Source organism: Gymnodraco acuticeps, unplaced genomic scaffold (genome assembly GCF_902827175.1).
Source record: "Gymnodraco acuticeps unplaced genomic scaffold, fGymAcu1.1, whole genome shotgun sequence".
Classification (NCBI taxonomy): Eukaryota; Metazoa; Chordata; class Actinopteri; order Perciformes; family Bathydraconidae; genus Gymnodraco; species Gymnodraco acuticeps.
In genome coordinates, this window is record NW_022991187.1 from 1,013,797 (window position 1) to 1,029,954 (window position 16,158).

Below are 16,158 nucleotides of genomic sequence, written 5' to 3' on the forward strand. Positions count from 1 at the left end.
TACACACCAAACAAATAAAATAATATATTTCAACAAAATCTACTCAAGCATAAATAAGAAGCCCTCTAAAAGAGCAGTGTGTGAGTGTGTGGCAGTACGTCAGTGATGCTGGGGTGAGGCAGCACTGCTGTACACATTTTTGTTTTTCTAAATATGCCCATCAATACAAACAAATCAAGTCATTATACAAGTCATCCGAATGACCTCAGCCCACTCCTCTTTTTTCTATATACCCTGAATAAAAAAAACTGGTTTGACCGCAAATATACTCACTGTTAGAATAATATTATACAGGTGACTTTTAAAAGTTCAAATAGTGTTAAATATGTTCTCAGTAGCACTTTAAAATTCAGAAAGGTGAGATTTACTCGCTGCATCCATTTGAACAATGAAGGACTTCCCTGTGCCTCTGTAATTAAATAGTAATATGCTAACTGTTACATCAACATCAGAATCGTAATAACTTAATTCAAATACTTCAGCAGCCAGAGTGTCTTAACAATTCAAAAGTACCCGAGATAAAAACCAAATAACGGAACGGTATATTTTCTTCTTGTGGAACTACCTACAGCATGCCAACAAGGTTTATAATTACAAAAGTATGGCAGAGATATAGTAAAAAATAACTTAAAGGGGAAATACTATACAAAGATTTCTCTTTTGTAGTACACTAGCGTGGTAACACGGCTTCTGCATGTTAAAATGTTCCCAGTACAAAGCAGAGTAAAAAAATATTACATTTTTAAAGCTTTGAAAGGTAGTCTTATAAAAAACTTTGCCGCCCTCTGCTGTAAAAAGACGGACTTTGTGTTAATGAAATAATGAAAACACATCACCACTGCCAACAAAGATAATACGCAAACGAACCACAAACACACACACACACACACACACACACACACACCACCACACACACGCACACACAATCCCCAACTTGTCCATGATGCCACGTCCAGGCTTCACCCTCAGGTCAGAGGTCAGAGGGGACAGGGCCGACCCATGGACATCTCGTATCTGCGCAGGTGGTTGACCAGAGACTGGACGTAGGTGAAGACACACTTAGAGTCGGGTTTATTACCCATGATCATCATGTCCTCCACCTCCAGCAGAGGCATGCAGTTGGCGTACGTCCTGAGGAACAGCATACAAGAGACAGTGAGAAAGAAGAGGGGACAGACAGGATGTGGAGGATCGGATGATCGCTCATTATTATTCATATGTAATCATTATGTCAGGTGCTTTAAATTGATTCATAACCCAAATATGTTAACCGCTACATTTGAAAAGAAATCGCTGATGAACTCCTTGGCCTTTCCTTGTCGTGGTTATGTTTTACTTTTCTTTTACATCCTGTTTGTCTCCGTTCTTCTTAAAGCAATGTGTGGAAAACCCTTTAAAAGCTCTCGATAAACTTTCGAGAAACAGTTTTAGAAACGAAGGTTCCTCGTGTGAGTGACCACAGGGTGGCGTTTATATCTCCACGTTCTGTAAACCCTCCAGACATCCTGAGTAACAGGAGCGGCCACGCATGAGAAATAAATGTCAACAACATAAACTTGGTTTTGTTATTTAAGGACTGCAGACATGGGGTCTTCTGCACTTTACGATTTTAAAAAGGGCTTAACAAGCATAAACACCTGTAAATTCCACACATGATCAAAGGGTCAGCAGACAACACAGCCTGCTTTGTTTCTCACCTCTTTGTTTGAAGCTTTGTGAAACAGCAGTTCCTTTTAAAGTGTTGCAGGATGGTCCTGGCTCTCTCCGCCTGGGCCATAGTCTGACTATTCAGAAATGCACACATGGACCACACACGTACTCTTCGTACTTCAGTAGCTTCAGATTAACATGAGGGATCATATTTGCCAAAAGCGGGCCAATAAGGAGTTTTCTGAAGCACTTTTTCACACCACACAGCACACAACACAACACACAGCCACACACCCACACACACACACACACACACACACACACACACACACACACACAACAACACACACACCAGACACACACACACACACACACACACACCACACACACACACACACACACAACCACACAACACACACACACACACACACACACACACACACACACACACACACACAACACACACACACACACACACACACACACCACACACCACACACACACACACCACACACACACACACACACCACACACTACACACACACACACACACACACACACACACACACACACACACACACACACACACACACACACACACCTCAGAACCAGAGTGTGGTTCCTCTGTAGGTTCGCCCCCTCTCTCACCATGGGTTCAGTTTTAGTTGAGGTGCGACTCTAGGAGGAGTTTTTGGTTTTAACCAGGCCCTTGGTCACCAGCCCCCTGTAGAACTCCTGCAGGTACGTATACACACACTTCCAATCCGGCTCGCGCATCTTCACCATGTCGTCCACATCCAACAGCTGAGGGCAGTCCACCATTTTCCTGTGCCCACACCCAGCAGGGGGAGGGGGGGGAGACAGGAAGGAAAGGAAGAACCAAACAGATAGGAGGAGGAGAAGGGAGAAGATACAGATAAGAAGAAGAAACGGGACAAAGTGTGGGAAAGAGAGGAAGGAGGAGGACAACAGATTAAGCGGTGAGCAGCCAAACGAAGAAGATCCAGGGTGAGGAGACAGAGGGAGAGAGAAATGACACAAAAAGAAACAATACCATTACATTCTCTGTGTTCACAAATATATCCATGAGTTGACATGCTTCATGAACATCTCGATACGTACAGTATGTGGCAAACAAACACACTTGCAAACAAAACGTCAAATGAGCGGCAGGTGATGCTCATTTAGCCTTTTTGCTTCTTGTTGTTTTTTTCTGTGCAACTTTTGACCATTTTAGCATGGCTGCGATCTCTCAGAGAACACAAGACACGGTGAAAAAAACAACAAGGGTTCTGCAGATGAAAAACACAAAGACAAAATCATATGGTGACTCTAAAAAACAACATACTGGTGCACAGGAGTGTGTGTGTGTGTGTTGGGATTTCAGATAACAGCAAACTACTGGAGGGTCAGCAGTGCCTGGGGAAGTGGGTGGGGGTGCAACACAAAGGTGGAAAGACGGGGGCTGTGGTTGGGTGACAGTCCGGTGTCGAGATCGTGAATAACATCAACATGGACATTAAACTGCTGAGAGCATGTGAGCAAACACGCACACACAGGTGGGTGAGGGGCTTTGAAAGAGAGAGGATAAGAGAGGTATTAGGAATAAAAAGGAGGGGAGATGTGGAGGTAATAGGCGGGAGCTCGTCCGTATTTGTTAACCTGGTGGTGGTTTGGGTGGGTTTGCTCATGGGTCTCTGGGTTAGAGCAGCAGTTATCATAGTAGAGGACAGGTGGGGAGTGGTGGTTTAAAGGTGGAGTTATTAGAGCCTTGAGGTAGTTTGATACACCTGGGAGAGACAGGGGAGTTAACATCGGGACATCAGTCGAGGAGTTTCACGCGTTTTGGGTCCGTCTCTGAACTTCAGGGTCAAGTAGAAGTTGGTATATAGCAATACTGAATACAAGTGGATGTTACAGAGGAATGAGAGAAGGATGTGTGTATGATACAAAGAAAGGGAAATGTGTCGTTTTGAATTTTTTTTCAATGTGCATTCACAAGCTTGGATTGAAGATTAAAGTGTATGTCTTTATGCTTTAGACTCTGAAGTTTAGAGCAAAGATTCTTCTTCTGGTTTCTCCTCATTTTCTTCACATTTTCTCCACCATGATTAACAAAAAGCTTCACTGCCGTGTTGTGGTTTCTCCAACATAGTCGGTGGACCGTCACACTTTCAGTCAGAGCTTAACAACAACAACAGAACTGATGTGGTTAGCGGACAAATCATAGACCGTATGTGTATCTTTATATACAGCCTATGGGAAACAGTTGTGTGTGTGTACTCACTCTGCTGTGTTGAAGGCCACCTCAAAGTTTTGCCTGCGGTTGCTCGGGCTCAGGGACTCGTATTCAAAGGATTCAGGGAAAAAAATTGTGCACCAGGGCACAAAATGCCATGCCGTTACTCCAGCTGGATGAAAAGTTCTGAATATCCACATGCTGAGGGAGGAGACAGACAGATTAGGATGTACATTTTGTAAATTGTGTAACTTTTTTTTAATCTTTAATATTTTTTTTATGCATGCTTCTTAGTTAACATTAGGCTTTCTTTGGCTCTTTTTCGCTGTCACAAATGTAAATGTCCTCTCTGTTGGACGAATAAAGGTATTCTGATTACATTTGGAGGCAGTCCCAGGTAAGTGATGGAAACATTCCTATAGAAGGAAAATATTATCTCAGCCCATCTTGTCTTAATCTTCAGGTTTAGCTCCACTGGCTGACGTTAAAGATGAGCCCTACACTGTGTTGTCGGGCTGGAGCTCACCTCATACGAGCGGGTCTTGGCACGGCACCAGTCTAGCAGCATCTGCTTGATGGAGTTTGCGTTGGGAACACCAAAGCTGGTGGAGCGCTGGACCTTGTTTACCTTGGCGACCGCCTGATTTCCAGGGCTAAAAGAAAAGTCAGGTTTGTGTTGATATTTACATGCTTTGATCTGCTACCTGTCTTGGGTAGTAATTCCTCTCCGTTTGTTCTTACCCGCCTCCCTCCTTCTCCAGCTTCTCGATCATGGCTTTGCGGGCCGTCATGGCCGAGGTCTTGGGCAGAGACTGAGCCCTCATCAGCTCCTTGCGCCGCTCCGCCTGCAGTCGCTCAACCGCGGCCAATCCACTGCTGCCGCTGCGAGACGATGTATCATCCTCGCGGTCAAACACACTGAGGCAGGGACACGTACAGTAAGTCAACTGGTGAAACTGTAGGCGTTGATTAGATACTGTGGTGATGTTTCTTAACTTACCTGCCCACTTTTTTGCTTGTGTTGGAGGAGGAAGATGATGTGGAAGAGCTGAAGCTGTATGACTTTGACTGGAGTGTCCCTCCTGAGATAAATGAACACAGGCATGTGAATAATATTGACAATATGACTGTAATGACTATAAAATATGATAATAAAGAAATGACTTACTATCTGTTTTCTGCAGATAACTGGACTCAACAACAGTGCTGCGTGATGATCTGCTTCCATCATCTAAAAAAGGACCATTTTTTTTAATTATAAACACATCGGACAAAGATGATCCTTATCATTTGTTGTCCATCTATTTCACAAAATAAAAGAGAGACCGACCAGACGAAGCGAAGCGGTCTGTCTTGGTGACTTGGCTGAGGCTGGAGCCGTCGGCGGACTTCTCCACCTTCCTCATCCCCACCTCTCCTGCTCCCACGCCTGGACGGCCTTTCTGCCCTCGCTCTTCCCTCTGCTGCCGGATCTCCTGCAGACGGTTGTCGCGCTCCTTTTCTCTCTGGTCTGGGGTGGAGAAGGGGAAGGGGAGAGAAGAGGAGAAAGGGGATATAGAGGTGGAGGGATGATGTCAGTGGAAAAAGAGGAGGAGGAGGACAAAAAGGTCCTAAACAAACTGACAGCACCTCATCTCACTGCTGCAGAGATGGATTCAAACTAAACCTCTTCTAAATGTGAGGTTTGCAGATTCTTTCCACAGTACTGTGAAATTCCCTTAAACAAACACACACGCACAGCACAGCACAGGTGGGAGGTTCGAGCCCAGCCAAAGCTGTCAAGTTATATGTACAGCAAAAACATCACACATCAAAAAGAAAAAGCACACTGCGATCGACCTCGATGACTGGCAAAGTGATACCTTAACCTCTGCAGTGCAAACTAAAGCTTTTACCTGAGAGGGTACCTGCATTTAAACGTATTATGTGGTATTATGCATTTATTCTAACTCTATGTGTAGTGGAGGATTAGAGAGACAGTGTTGGCACTAGTTGTGTGTCTATCACTAGGTTCACCCAGGTGTGTCGGCCAGAACACCACTTAAGGCCAAAGGTCCAGAATAGAGGAAATGAGGAGCTACGATGAGGCTCGACTTCTTTACTGATTTAGGCAGACAAAGATATTTGTGTGTGTGGTTTTTCGTTCATTTACGCACACAATACGAAACTTAAGACGGCATAACTTTAACTTTCCTGCAACTACTGACGCACATTACCCTCCGATGTGTGACGTCACCCAAAAACACGTGGGTTAGCCCCTCCCCACTATGAAGGCACAACTTAACGGGTATCAACTCTGTATAATAAAATAATATATATATATATATATATATATCAATAATTATGACTTTGGGGCCTTTTCTACACTATGTATAGATAGGTCTGTGTCTGCCCTTTGGATGCTCCATGCCACTGAGTGAGTGCACTGAGCTTTTACAAATCTGGGAATCCAATTAGGGTTCAACGGCAACGAAACCAGCCGGCTTGTGAAACTGTATGTTCTCTACAACACAGATACACTACATGTGGTAGATGTTTCAGTTACAAAGTTATGTGAGTGTGACAACAGGATTCATGCATGCTAACAAAACAGTCAACATTTTGTCTTCATCATCCACCACAGAGCTCTTATAATGACAGGATGGTGCACACAAAAAAACAAACGCAGGCATTATTAATTGTAAAATCACACTGCACAGCAACCTGCCATACCTATTTCCTCTTGAGTACATCCCAGCATGGCCTCTGAGGGCAGAATGGATAGAAATGATGTGGAACATTTCAATAAAAAAAGGAGGCATGAAGAGGCTTGACTTTAATGAAGGCAGTGTGACTACCTTTTAGTACCGTCATTTGAAACAAAGCAGTGGTCGGGATAAAATAATTAAGCACGTTTTCATTTGATGAGAGTAACAGACAGGAGATTCATTTTGTTCTCTTACCTCTCTTTCTCTTGCGAAGGTCTCTCATGGCTGCACGGATCATCTTCCTCTCCTCAAAGTCTTTTGACTCATCGAGCTGTGAGAGAAAAGAAACAATGAAGTCATTCTTCACAAAAAGTCGTAGTGGCATGGCTCTATTCGTTCATGCACTTCTAACATAGCATTTTGCATACAGACAATAATAAGCTTTTACTTTTCCAAATATACCTTCACATATCTGGGGAGATTTACTACACAAACTATCTGCATGATTAACGCTACACCATTCATTAGTTTTAAAGTGGTGCTCAAATCAAAATCCTCCAGAATTATAACTTGAGTGTGAAGTACCATTTTGTCAAGGAGCTCCTCGTCCTCGATAGCAGCCAGCTGGTCGGCTGTCAGTTTTCCGGAGTGCTCGTGTGGTTTGCTCTGAGTGCTGGAGCCGTTTGGGATGGTGGGGACGTGACTCCCCACCTTGGCAGACGATGCAGCTGCAGACACCGGCTCCGAGGCCACGGGCTCTGTCTTCATCTGCACACACAACACAAACACACACAGCATGAGCTACAGCACAGACACCAAGACATGCAAAACAATGTTTTATGTCTATATATTCAGTTAAAGAGGCCCTATTGTGCTTTTTGGAGTTTTCCTTTTCCTAGTTTGTGACAATTGTGTGCAAAGGCTGAAATCCCACAGTACCCTCCAAAAGGAGTTTCTCTCTCGCACCCCCCTAACCTGAAACGTCTCGGATGTACTCCTTTGTTTACTTGTGTAACGTAATGACATCACTATGTAACAGAGCCAGCCAGCTAACCAATCAGAGCAGACTGGGCTCTGGTTTCAGACAGAGGGTGATTGAGGTGCAGTTTGAGAAAAAAAATAATAGGAACATTAAAGCCTGTAAACATGTCCCAGTAGAGGCACAAGTACAATATGAACCTGACCTTGTGCATACTAGGGCCCCTCTAAAAAAGAATGGTGACCTTAGTTCAGTGCTTCTCAAAGTGTGGTCCACGGACCACTAGCACCCCCTAGTGGCCCGTGAGTATATTGGTAAAATTTCATATTTGAAATAAATAAATACATTTAAGTTTTCCGCACTCTCGCGGGAATATCTCCGCAATGGAGCAATCTTAAGCTTCACTTTCAATTGTATGATATAGCCCAGCACAACACCTTCATCACACATGTTGCCACTTGTTTGTACCTTTTTCAGGCGATTTGTAATTTGTTCTAGAAAAACGATGTGATTTTGGATATTTGTGGAGTTAGGTGGTCCGCGAGTGTTTTTTTATTGGTTAAGTGGACTTTGGTATGAAAAAGTTTGAGAAACACTGCCTTAGTTGGATATGTGCATTGCCATAGCACCTGCAGAAAGAATATCTAAGGGTTAAAAAACATAACTTAAGCTTGCTGACATTTAGAACGTAATAAGCACAGGTCAAACACACTGCAGCCATAATAGGCTTGAGTGTTAGAAGCAGGCTCCCTCTGATAATCTCTTTTTGCATTAAGACTGCCAGCGCACCACATCTCATCATTTCTTCCATCCCTCTGCCTTCCAGCCATGCCAGAGAGGGTGACCATAAGCACATGAGCGACTCTGCCAAGTTACTGTTAACATAGTCCATGGAGTGTGACTGACACAGTGAGTGTCCAGATGATACTGAGCTGCAGTGAAGCAAGAGTTTATGTGACAGGTACGGTACACCATTATGACTGGAGGATGGGAACAATGCATTAGCAGATATAAACTCTGAGAAAATGGTATGCACACCACAGAAGGAGTGCTGAGCGTAAGAGCAAAAGGTAAGAGTGAGGGAGCATGCTGAAGAGGAAGTAGAGCACGAAGCTTTCAACCAGCTCTTTTAAAGTGACCACAAATCCTATAGAAAACTACTCTTATATTATACATCGTGCTGAATGCCTGTGGCAGACTAGGAGCTCTAGATGTGGCTTTAATGCCTTTGTTGTAGCTGCGTCCAGATATAGCTCAGACAGCTGGCCCCGTCCCTATCCACAGCCTCACTGTGGGCCCCAGGTTTCACCAGGGAGGGACAATGCCCGGAGCAGCCTCAGTGCTGTGGGATTAGGGGTGGCCACTGCTTTTAAAACTTTTCTGGACATGGGACAGACTGGAGTGAGAGGCACTTGACTGACAAGGAATGCTTTGGGACACAACAAAGCCAAACAAGGGCCCTGATTCAGGCAATGTGGGAATGTGAGTGGGGCGAGAAAATCCCAGATAACCTGCGCTCACGTCGTGTTTAATTCAGATACTCAGATGCTTAATTCTGCTGTTATACGAGAAGGGCTACAATCTCTCTGAACACGTATTGCTTCATGACTTAAACCTGCAATACAGTCCCTGGCAGCAGAATGATGAAAAACTGACATATTTCATAGTTGACATTGAATAAAAGCATTGGGAGGTATCACAAGTAAGATTTAAGAGAAGACCACCACCTTTATAGGAACAGCTGATTGGCAGATGCAGCTGCAACATTGGCCCGTTATATAACTGAAGATTATGCCGCAGGCGCAAATACTCAATATCCCTTGAAATGTCACCAGTGCATACAAACAAACAGTGTTTGTTATGGGATCTCAAGGGTACATTGAGCAAACAAAGCTTGAGAGCCGAGAGATTATCATGTCAGTCAAGAGGACTGTGCAATGATTTTTACAATGGGATGTAAGACCTTAATCCAATCTTTGTTATTAAACCGGACAAGTAAAACCGCTCCATTTATGACTCCTTTGAAAAATGTTGTATGCTAAATCAATATGATTCCTGCCAAAGTGAGCATGATGGATGATCTATGATGTGACAAACTATAGACCAGGGCAACTGTTACTGTTAAAACATGAAGTGTATGCACTACACATGAGCCCTTTCATGCAGAGCTGCAGAGAAACACGAGCACTAGCCAGGATCAGAAACACATGGTGTTGAAGGATTGGAATACCTCCAGGACAGACTGTAGTGATGTCCTTCAAATATACAGGCTATTTCTAAAAAATGAATTAAGGACATATTGTAAGGGAATTAAAACCAATGAAAAGGTCAGAAAGTACAGGTCAAAAAGAACATGGGCAAGAACAAGCATGGCACTCAAAAGTACTTGAGGCCAGCTGATCCACATGTATTGCGAACACAGGAACAAAAATACATTCCTATTCTTCACGCAGCTTATCTGAATACAAAAAAGGGCGTTTGGGTTTTTTTCTAAACCTGTATCAGAGAGCAGTACCGCGCTTTTGCTGCAAGAAATGCTTTCCAACCCAGAGGGAGCAGAGAGGGACCGGCAGGTTGCAAAGGTGGGTGGGTGTTGGAGAGACAACGTTTCTGGAGTCGGAGGTGTGCTTGTCTCAGCGGATACAGGGCAGGATGAAGCTTCCTGGGAAATGCTTGATGGACTATGCAGAAGAGTGCCAGCCTGAGAGTCCTGGGGAGCACTGGATAGAGAATCTTCCAACGTGTGGGATGAAGTTTCGTGAGGCGCTTCAAGTGCTTCGTCCTGGGATGTGCTGGCTGGAGCATCGTTGGATGACGACAGAGAATCACTGGACGGTATTTCGCTTTCACATTGAATTGTAGGTGAGCTTTCTTTGCTGGTCAGTTCATGCAGTAAGCTATCAGGTAGCCCCATAACCTTGCACAGGGCCTCCACCTGCCTCAGCAGCTTCTCCTGCTGAATGCTCATCCTCAGGTTCTCCTCCTGCAGCCGGGCGAGGGCCTCAGCCAGAGGAGCCACCTGAGAAGCTGCCTCCTTAAGGCAAACATCCACTCGCTTCCCAAAGGCCTGCAGGTCACTGTGGATCTCCCCCACTGCACACTGTAGTGTTACTTCAAATTCCCTCTTGCAAAACAGCTCTTCTTCATGCTCTGCTTCCTCTTGAGCTAGCAGATCACCGATCGCCTCCTCCAGGCCAGACTCTGCACAAGCGCTATCTGGACTGCCCAAAGCCTCGGGAGCCTCTGAGGCTGGTATGTCCAGGTTCACTCCAGGCATGGCCAGACCGGCTGCACTCAATGTTACACTGCTCAAAGTCGCCTAAATCTACGTGTGTCCAAAAAGTTGTGGCGTAAGATCAGAAAAATCTAAATGTTGTGGCCACAGATGTGAAGGTAGAGGGTGTCTGATCTGGTCTGTCTACAGAGACCTTTTCAAAAACAATGCACGTCCTTTATACTCCCAACAAATCTGCCCTCTTCACGGGCCAACACCCTCACAGCCAATGAGCATGAAACAAATCCCGTTTCCCAGACAGCAGAAGTCCCACCCCCGTTTTCCAGGTGCCGTGGACATGTCTATCTCCTGCCCTGCCATTATTTCACAGAGCCAGTCTGTCCTGGTGGGGGCCTGGGGGGGAATGGTTGCGGCAACAATTCAGAAAACTTACCCCTCCCTCTTTCAACTTTCCTTTTATCTCAAGCCGTTGTCCTTCACACCCCGATTAGCATGCAGCGAAGGTTTAGATGTGGCCTTAAGCCCGGGCTAAGCGGAGTTATACGCTAGTCTTTGACTCCTCATAAAAATGCTTTCTGACTAAATGTGATGGTGTTGTGACTAATTAGGTCAGTTGCGTTGCATGACTTTGACTTAGAGCAGACGTCCAAAGGGAGGATCAGTCCGTGAAGGACAAAGTGTTTCGGGGCTATGACACAGCAGGCTGGGTGAGAAGTGAACGTCAGACGAGACCCAGCTCTCCTCGGCTCTGGGCAAGGATGTAGGGAAAGACATCGCAGCACTTAAAGATTTAGTTTTAGGCTCACTGACAAAGCTGCCCAGCTGCTGCTCATGTGAATGCTTCAAGTGCTTCTGTGATAAATGAAGAGTCTTCCAAGAGCGCTGACAGAAGTCTGTGTGCACATTGGTTATTGTGTAAGAGGCCCAAGACATTTAAAAAAAAAAATGCCTCCTGACGCTTTAAAAGCATGCACAAAAACAAAGAGTACTGGGCATACTGTATCTATGACTAGGGGAAGGCAAATGTGATAAATCTGTAGCTCTTGATAACAAGCCAAAACATCACACGCATTAAACTGATATTAAAACAAGGGATAACAATGTGACAAAGGGCAACAATGGTCTCTCCTGGTAATTACAGGTGAGCAAAATAGTTCCCGGGAAGAACTGGCCCTCAGAGAAAGTGAAGAGAAATGTGACTGGCAGCAGGGAAGTGGGTCAAAACCCAGGAGGACCATGTCTCTAGTCTTATCACGCATCAAAGCACTAACCCACTTTACCCACGGCAAACAGTGAGGTTAAAAAGCCTGACCAATCAAAAAGTGCATACACTATTATGTGACAGCGTCTGTGGCTATTGTGAACCCTGCTGCTATACAGTAAACAAGTAGTTTCCAGTACCAGAAATAATGTAGTATAGCTTAATTCTAGTTCGAAGAAAAGTCAACATAGCAATGACAGAAAAAGTGTCTATAAAACAGCATCTAGACGTCTGTTTCTCCGCAGTTTGCAGGGAGGCTTAAGTCTATGACACATGTAAACCGGTTGGGTAATCAGCATGTGTGATGGTTCAGCAGTTTGTTAACAATCCCCCTGTGACAGTGAGACAATGTGTGGGCCTGTGTGTCCATGTCCACGCAGCAGCACTGTGGGCATTGTTTATATTTGTGTTCAAGGCCGTGCACATGGACAGCTGAGATGAGCAGGAGCAGCTGCGATCACTGAGAACGATGATGATGGTGATGCATTTTATTTATATAGCGCTTTTCACAACTCAAAGACGCTTTACAGTATGAGGGAGGGTAGACAAACAAGGACAACGAGGCATCAATACCCAGCTGCAGGCCTCACCTGTCTGAAAGCAGCTCTCATCACTGAGCTGGAAACCTACAAGCATCGTGACCATTAACTTCCTCTTAATCTTTTATAATAAAGAAAGAGCAGCTAGGCCTCCAACACTATTGAAGTCTGTTCATTGCTTCTTAGAACATTTATCTCTGTTGACCCTTAAATAGATTGCGATAACAGTGTGTTTTATTAGAATCTTAAAAGAATACCACTTAAGAAATAGGGGAGGGTATGAGTGCTGAATTTGGACCACCGAGAAGAAGCCCAGACCACCCAAACAGATCAGAGCCTCAGCGGGAACCACTGTGGTAAATAAACAACAACGATCAACACCAAACAGGAAAAACAGATTCAAACTCTTGTTCCAACACTAAATACACTAAACACTCTTTTTCTTATAATGAACACAACTGTATACATTATGCTAGGGCTGCTAAATTAATCGTATTTTAATCGCGATTACGAAAACAACGTAATCGAAATAAAACGATTATTTTTTAATTATTATTATTACTTTTTTTTAAATTTTTTTTTTAATTTTTTAAATTATACTTAAAGTTCACGGTAATCAACTGTTAAAAACATACTGTTCACATATTTTTCTCTCCAATAAATGGATGTTTTCAAAGTCAATGAATAATCGCATTTAATAATCGCAATTACAATTATTGACCCAGATAATCGAGCAGCCCTACATTGTGCCTCCTATTTAAGAGGATTCACAATAAATCCCTGACATCTCACACAACCTAGAACTTCCACTAAACCAGGTAAAGTCAGAGAGCAGGTGGTCTCTGGATCAGTCTGTAGGTAACCAAGCTCCCCTTTAGTTGATGCTAACTAACAGTGTCTGCTGCTGTTTTTAAAATCTCATTAGCCAAGTCACTCAGGCTCAGAGTACTTTAGGGGAAACTTGAGCAGATCTGGTGGAAGCTGGTGAAATATCAGCCAAGTGACGAAAAGAGATAAAGACCTACTTGTCATAGTCTTGTGGTTTCATCAATGGAGGCATTCATGTTGAGCCTATACAATGATGATCATAACCATGTATGTGAAACCCAGCCTATTAGTGCTAACATGCAGTCAGCAGGATCGAAACAAATGGGTTTTTCAGTGAGAGGTCCACAGAGGTAAATTAACTATTTTAAATGAAAAAGGATCTGGATTCTTCAACCACATGTATTTATTTTAGCACTATCTAAAATACAAAATACTAAAAAAAAGAAATCATTCACATGTTAGCACAAGGCATTACCTGCATGCCGTTATGATATGGTCGTAATATCACTCAGACGAGTATAAACGCAATCTTTTTACATTACACGTTACTTGTTAGACGCTTTTATCCAAAGTGACTTGGACACTGTCTGCGGACTGTGGACAATCCCCACAGGAGCAATTTGGGGTGAAGTGTCTTGCCCAGGGACACAACGACATGCTGACTGCAGTGGGATTTGAACCTGTGACCCCCTGGTCCCAACACCAAGGCTCTATCTCCTCAGCTTGCCGCTAAATCCCTTTTCAAGAAAGACTGCTGTGTTATCTTACTATGTACCGGCCCCTGTGTCTGTGCGTCTCAGCAAGGGCCTAACTGATGGAGACAGTCTCATTCCAACACCTTAAATTCACCCCGAAGCCTCGTAGAGACTCCTCCCAGCCGTAATCAACCAGCTCCCTGATCCCATTACCAGATTACAGCTGCGCTCCACACAGGGGGGGAATACACAGCCATTAAAGATTAAATAGTTCACCATTTCTCCTCACCCCCTCAGTCCCCCACTCCCCATTCCCCAAGACACTTCCTTTCATGGAGGAGCGCGGAGGTTGAGGAACGAGGCAAATGGGAGTTTAGATGTTCTTTCTAACCCCCAAGGTCACTGTAAGAGGGGAGGGGGTCGGTAAGACTCTGACATGAGATGAATCTTTTGCATTGGCCCCTAAGAAAAGACGCGAAGAAGAACATTTGTCAACATGTGTCTTGATGCAGATGGACAACAATCAGTGTGCATGAAGACAGACAGGTGTCATTGGGGAAACATTTCCCAGATAAATCTCAGCGGGCATGGCCTGCCGAGAGAAAACAAGGAATGCCCGGAGCACCTCCCTCTTCTCTCTCTCCTTCACATACCCTACAAGGACAGATGTGACTGGCTACCCACTCTGTGTTTGATAAACACTGTTCTTCCCTCATCTCCCTCCTTTGTACACCCTCTGTCTGTCTCTCACTGTCCCGGCTCACTTGCGTTTCAGGCCTTTATAGGTGATGGCTGTGACAGGGACAAACACACAGTGGACTTCAATTGACTCCATTGGAAATGAAAGAGAGGATACAAAAGGTGTGTTAATCTACAAAATTGGATCCAACTGGGAATGTGGTTTTGATCCATGTTTGACAGGTTCCGTCTCCAGATTCTGCAAAGCCTCAATGTTATGATCATTTCCCAGAAAATACTTTGCAATGGCAGACTGTACCTTGATGGAGGATCCTGAGGAGAGGCTGGATGAGGAGATCTTGAACGGTGTAGCTCGGAGGCCGAGGGTCAACTCTGAAACAGATACAAGTGAAGACCAAAATGAACATGGAATTCAAGAGGAAAAACATTGCAAAGCTATGGGTTCATATAACATCAAAAAAGATTCATATGCATGTGCACATGGTCCTGCACTGTGTTTAGTCAGTTACATAAGCTGCCATAGTGTCATAAACAACATGTTCCCTTGGCTAATGAGAGGCGAGAAAATGTGGATGACGTCACCTTTAACATAAACATCTCTCTTTATTTACCTGCACATGGATTTCCCTGCGACCTGCTTTCAAACCCCCCACTCCCACCCCTTAACTTTAAACATGCACAAAAGCTATATCATACAATACAAGACTGATACACACCAGCTCAGCATAGTTTACATTTAAGACGGTGCTTTTAAGAGAAACCGGAGACACAATCCCAGCCTGTCTTTGGTCAGTGGGAGACAGGCAGGTTCCCAAAAAAGGAGCCCAAAGCCATTAAAGCAAACTGAGCTGGAAAAACCCTCGTGGAGGAGTCCAGTGGGGCTGCCAGTATGTGTCAGTGGAGGGGGGGGGGCGCTGTAAGAGGTGTAATCACACAGGTTCAGCTTTAGTCTTACATAAACAGTTTGGTTTGGAGGTCCCGGTTTCAGGGAAGAGCTGAAACCTAACACGTCTTGTTTGGACTGTACAGTTATAGCAGCTGGAGCAGCTCTGCTTCTGAAACACACTGACATCTCAGCTATTCATGTTTTTCTGTCATGCAATTAATAAACCCCTGCTAGTACTGCTTGTACTGCAAGTATGTACTGTGCTGCTGAGTACGTACATGTTCAGGAACTTTGTGTTTTTAGGAGACTTTCCTGCTACTTAATGTGCCTTAAGTTAGTTAACAATACAGAAACTCACACACTACAAATATGCCTTTTTGAATACTTGTTGTATTTCTCTAAGAACTACAACATTTGACCTACTTTAGTATTTAAAGTATACTTGTAAGTATGAATTGAA

General features: G+C 44.2%; 1 protein-coding gene across 1 annotated transcript in view; it reads right to left on the reverse strand.

The window, feature by feature from the left end:
* Positions 1 to 818: 818 nt before the first annotated feature.
* Positions 819 to 16,158, reverse strand: part of LOC117561031 (smoothelin-like) — a 59,423-nt gene continuing 44,083 nt past the window's right edge. Inside the window, 13 exon segments of the mRNA XM_034238228.1 lie at positions 819 to 1,131; positions 2,299 to 2,476; positions 3,938 to 4,020; positions 4,022 to 4,090; positions 4,416 to 4,542; positions 4,631 to 4,807; positions 4,890 to 4,971; positions 5,058 to 5,120; positions 5,220 to 5,399; positions 6,602 to 6,634; positions 6,832 to 6,907; positions 7,162 to 7,344; positions 15,111 to 15,184. Coding sequence (XP_034094119.1) covers positions 2,329 to 2,476; positions 3,938 to 4,020; positions 4,022 to 4,090; positions 4,416 to 4,542; positions 4,631 to 4,807; positions 4,890 to 4,971; positions 5,058 to 5,120; positions 5,220 to 5,399; positions 6,602 to 6,634; positions 6,832 to 6,907; positions 7,162 to 7,344; positions 15,111 to 15,184 — 1,295 coding nt within the window. The 3' untranslated portion in view covers positions 819 to 1,131; positions 2,299 to 2,328.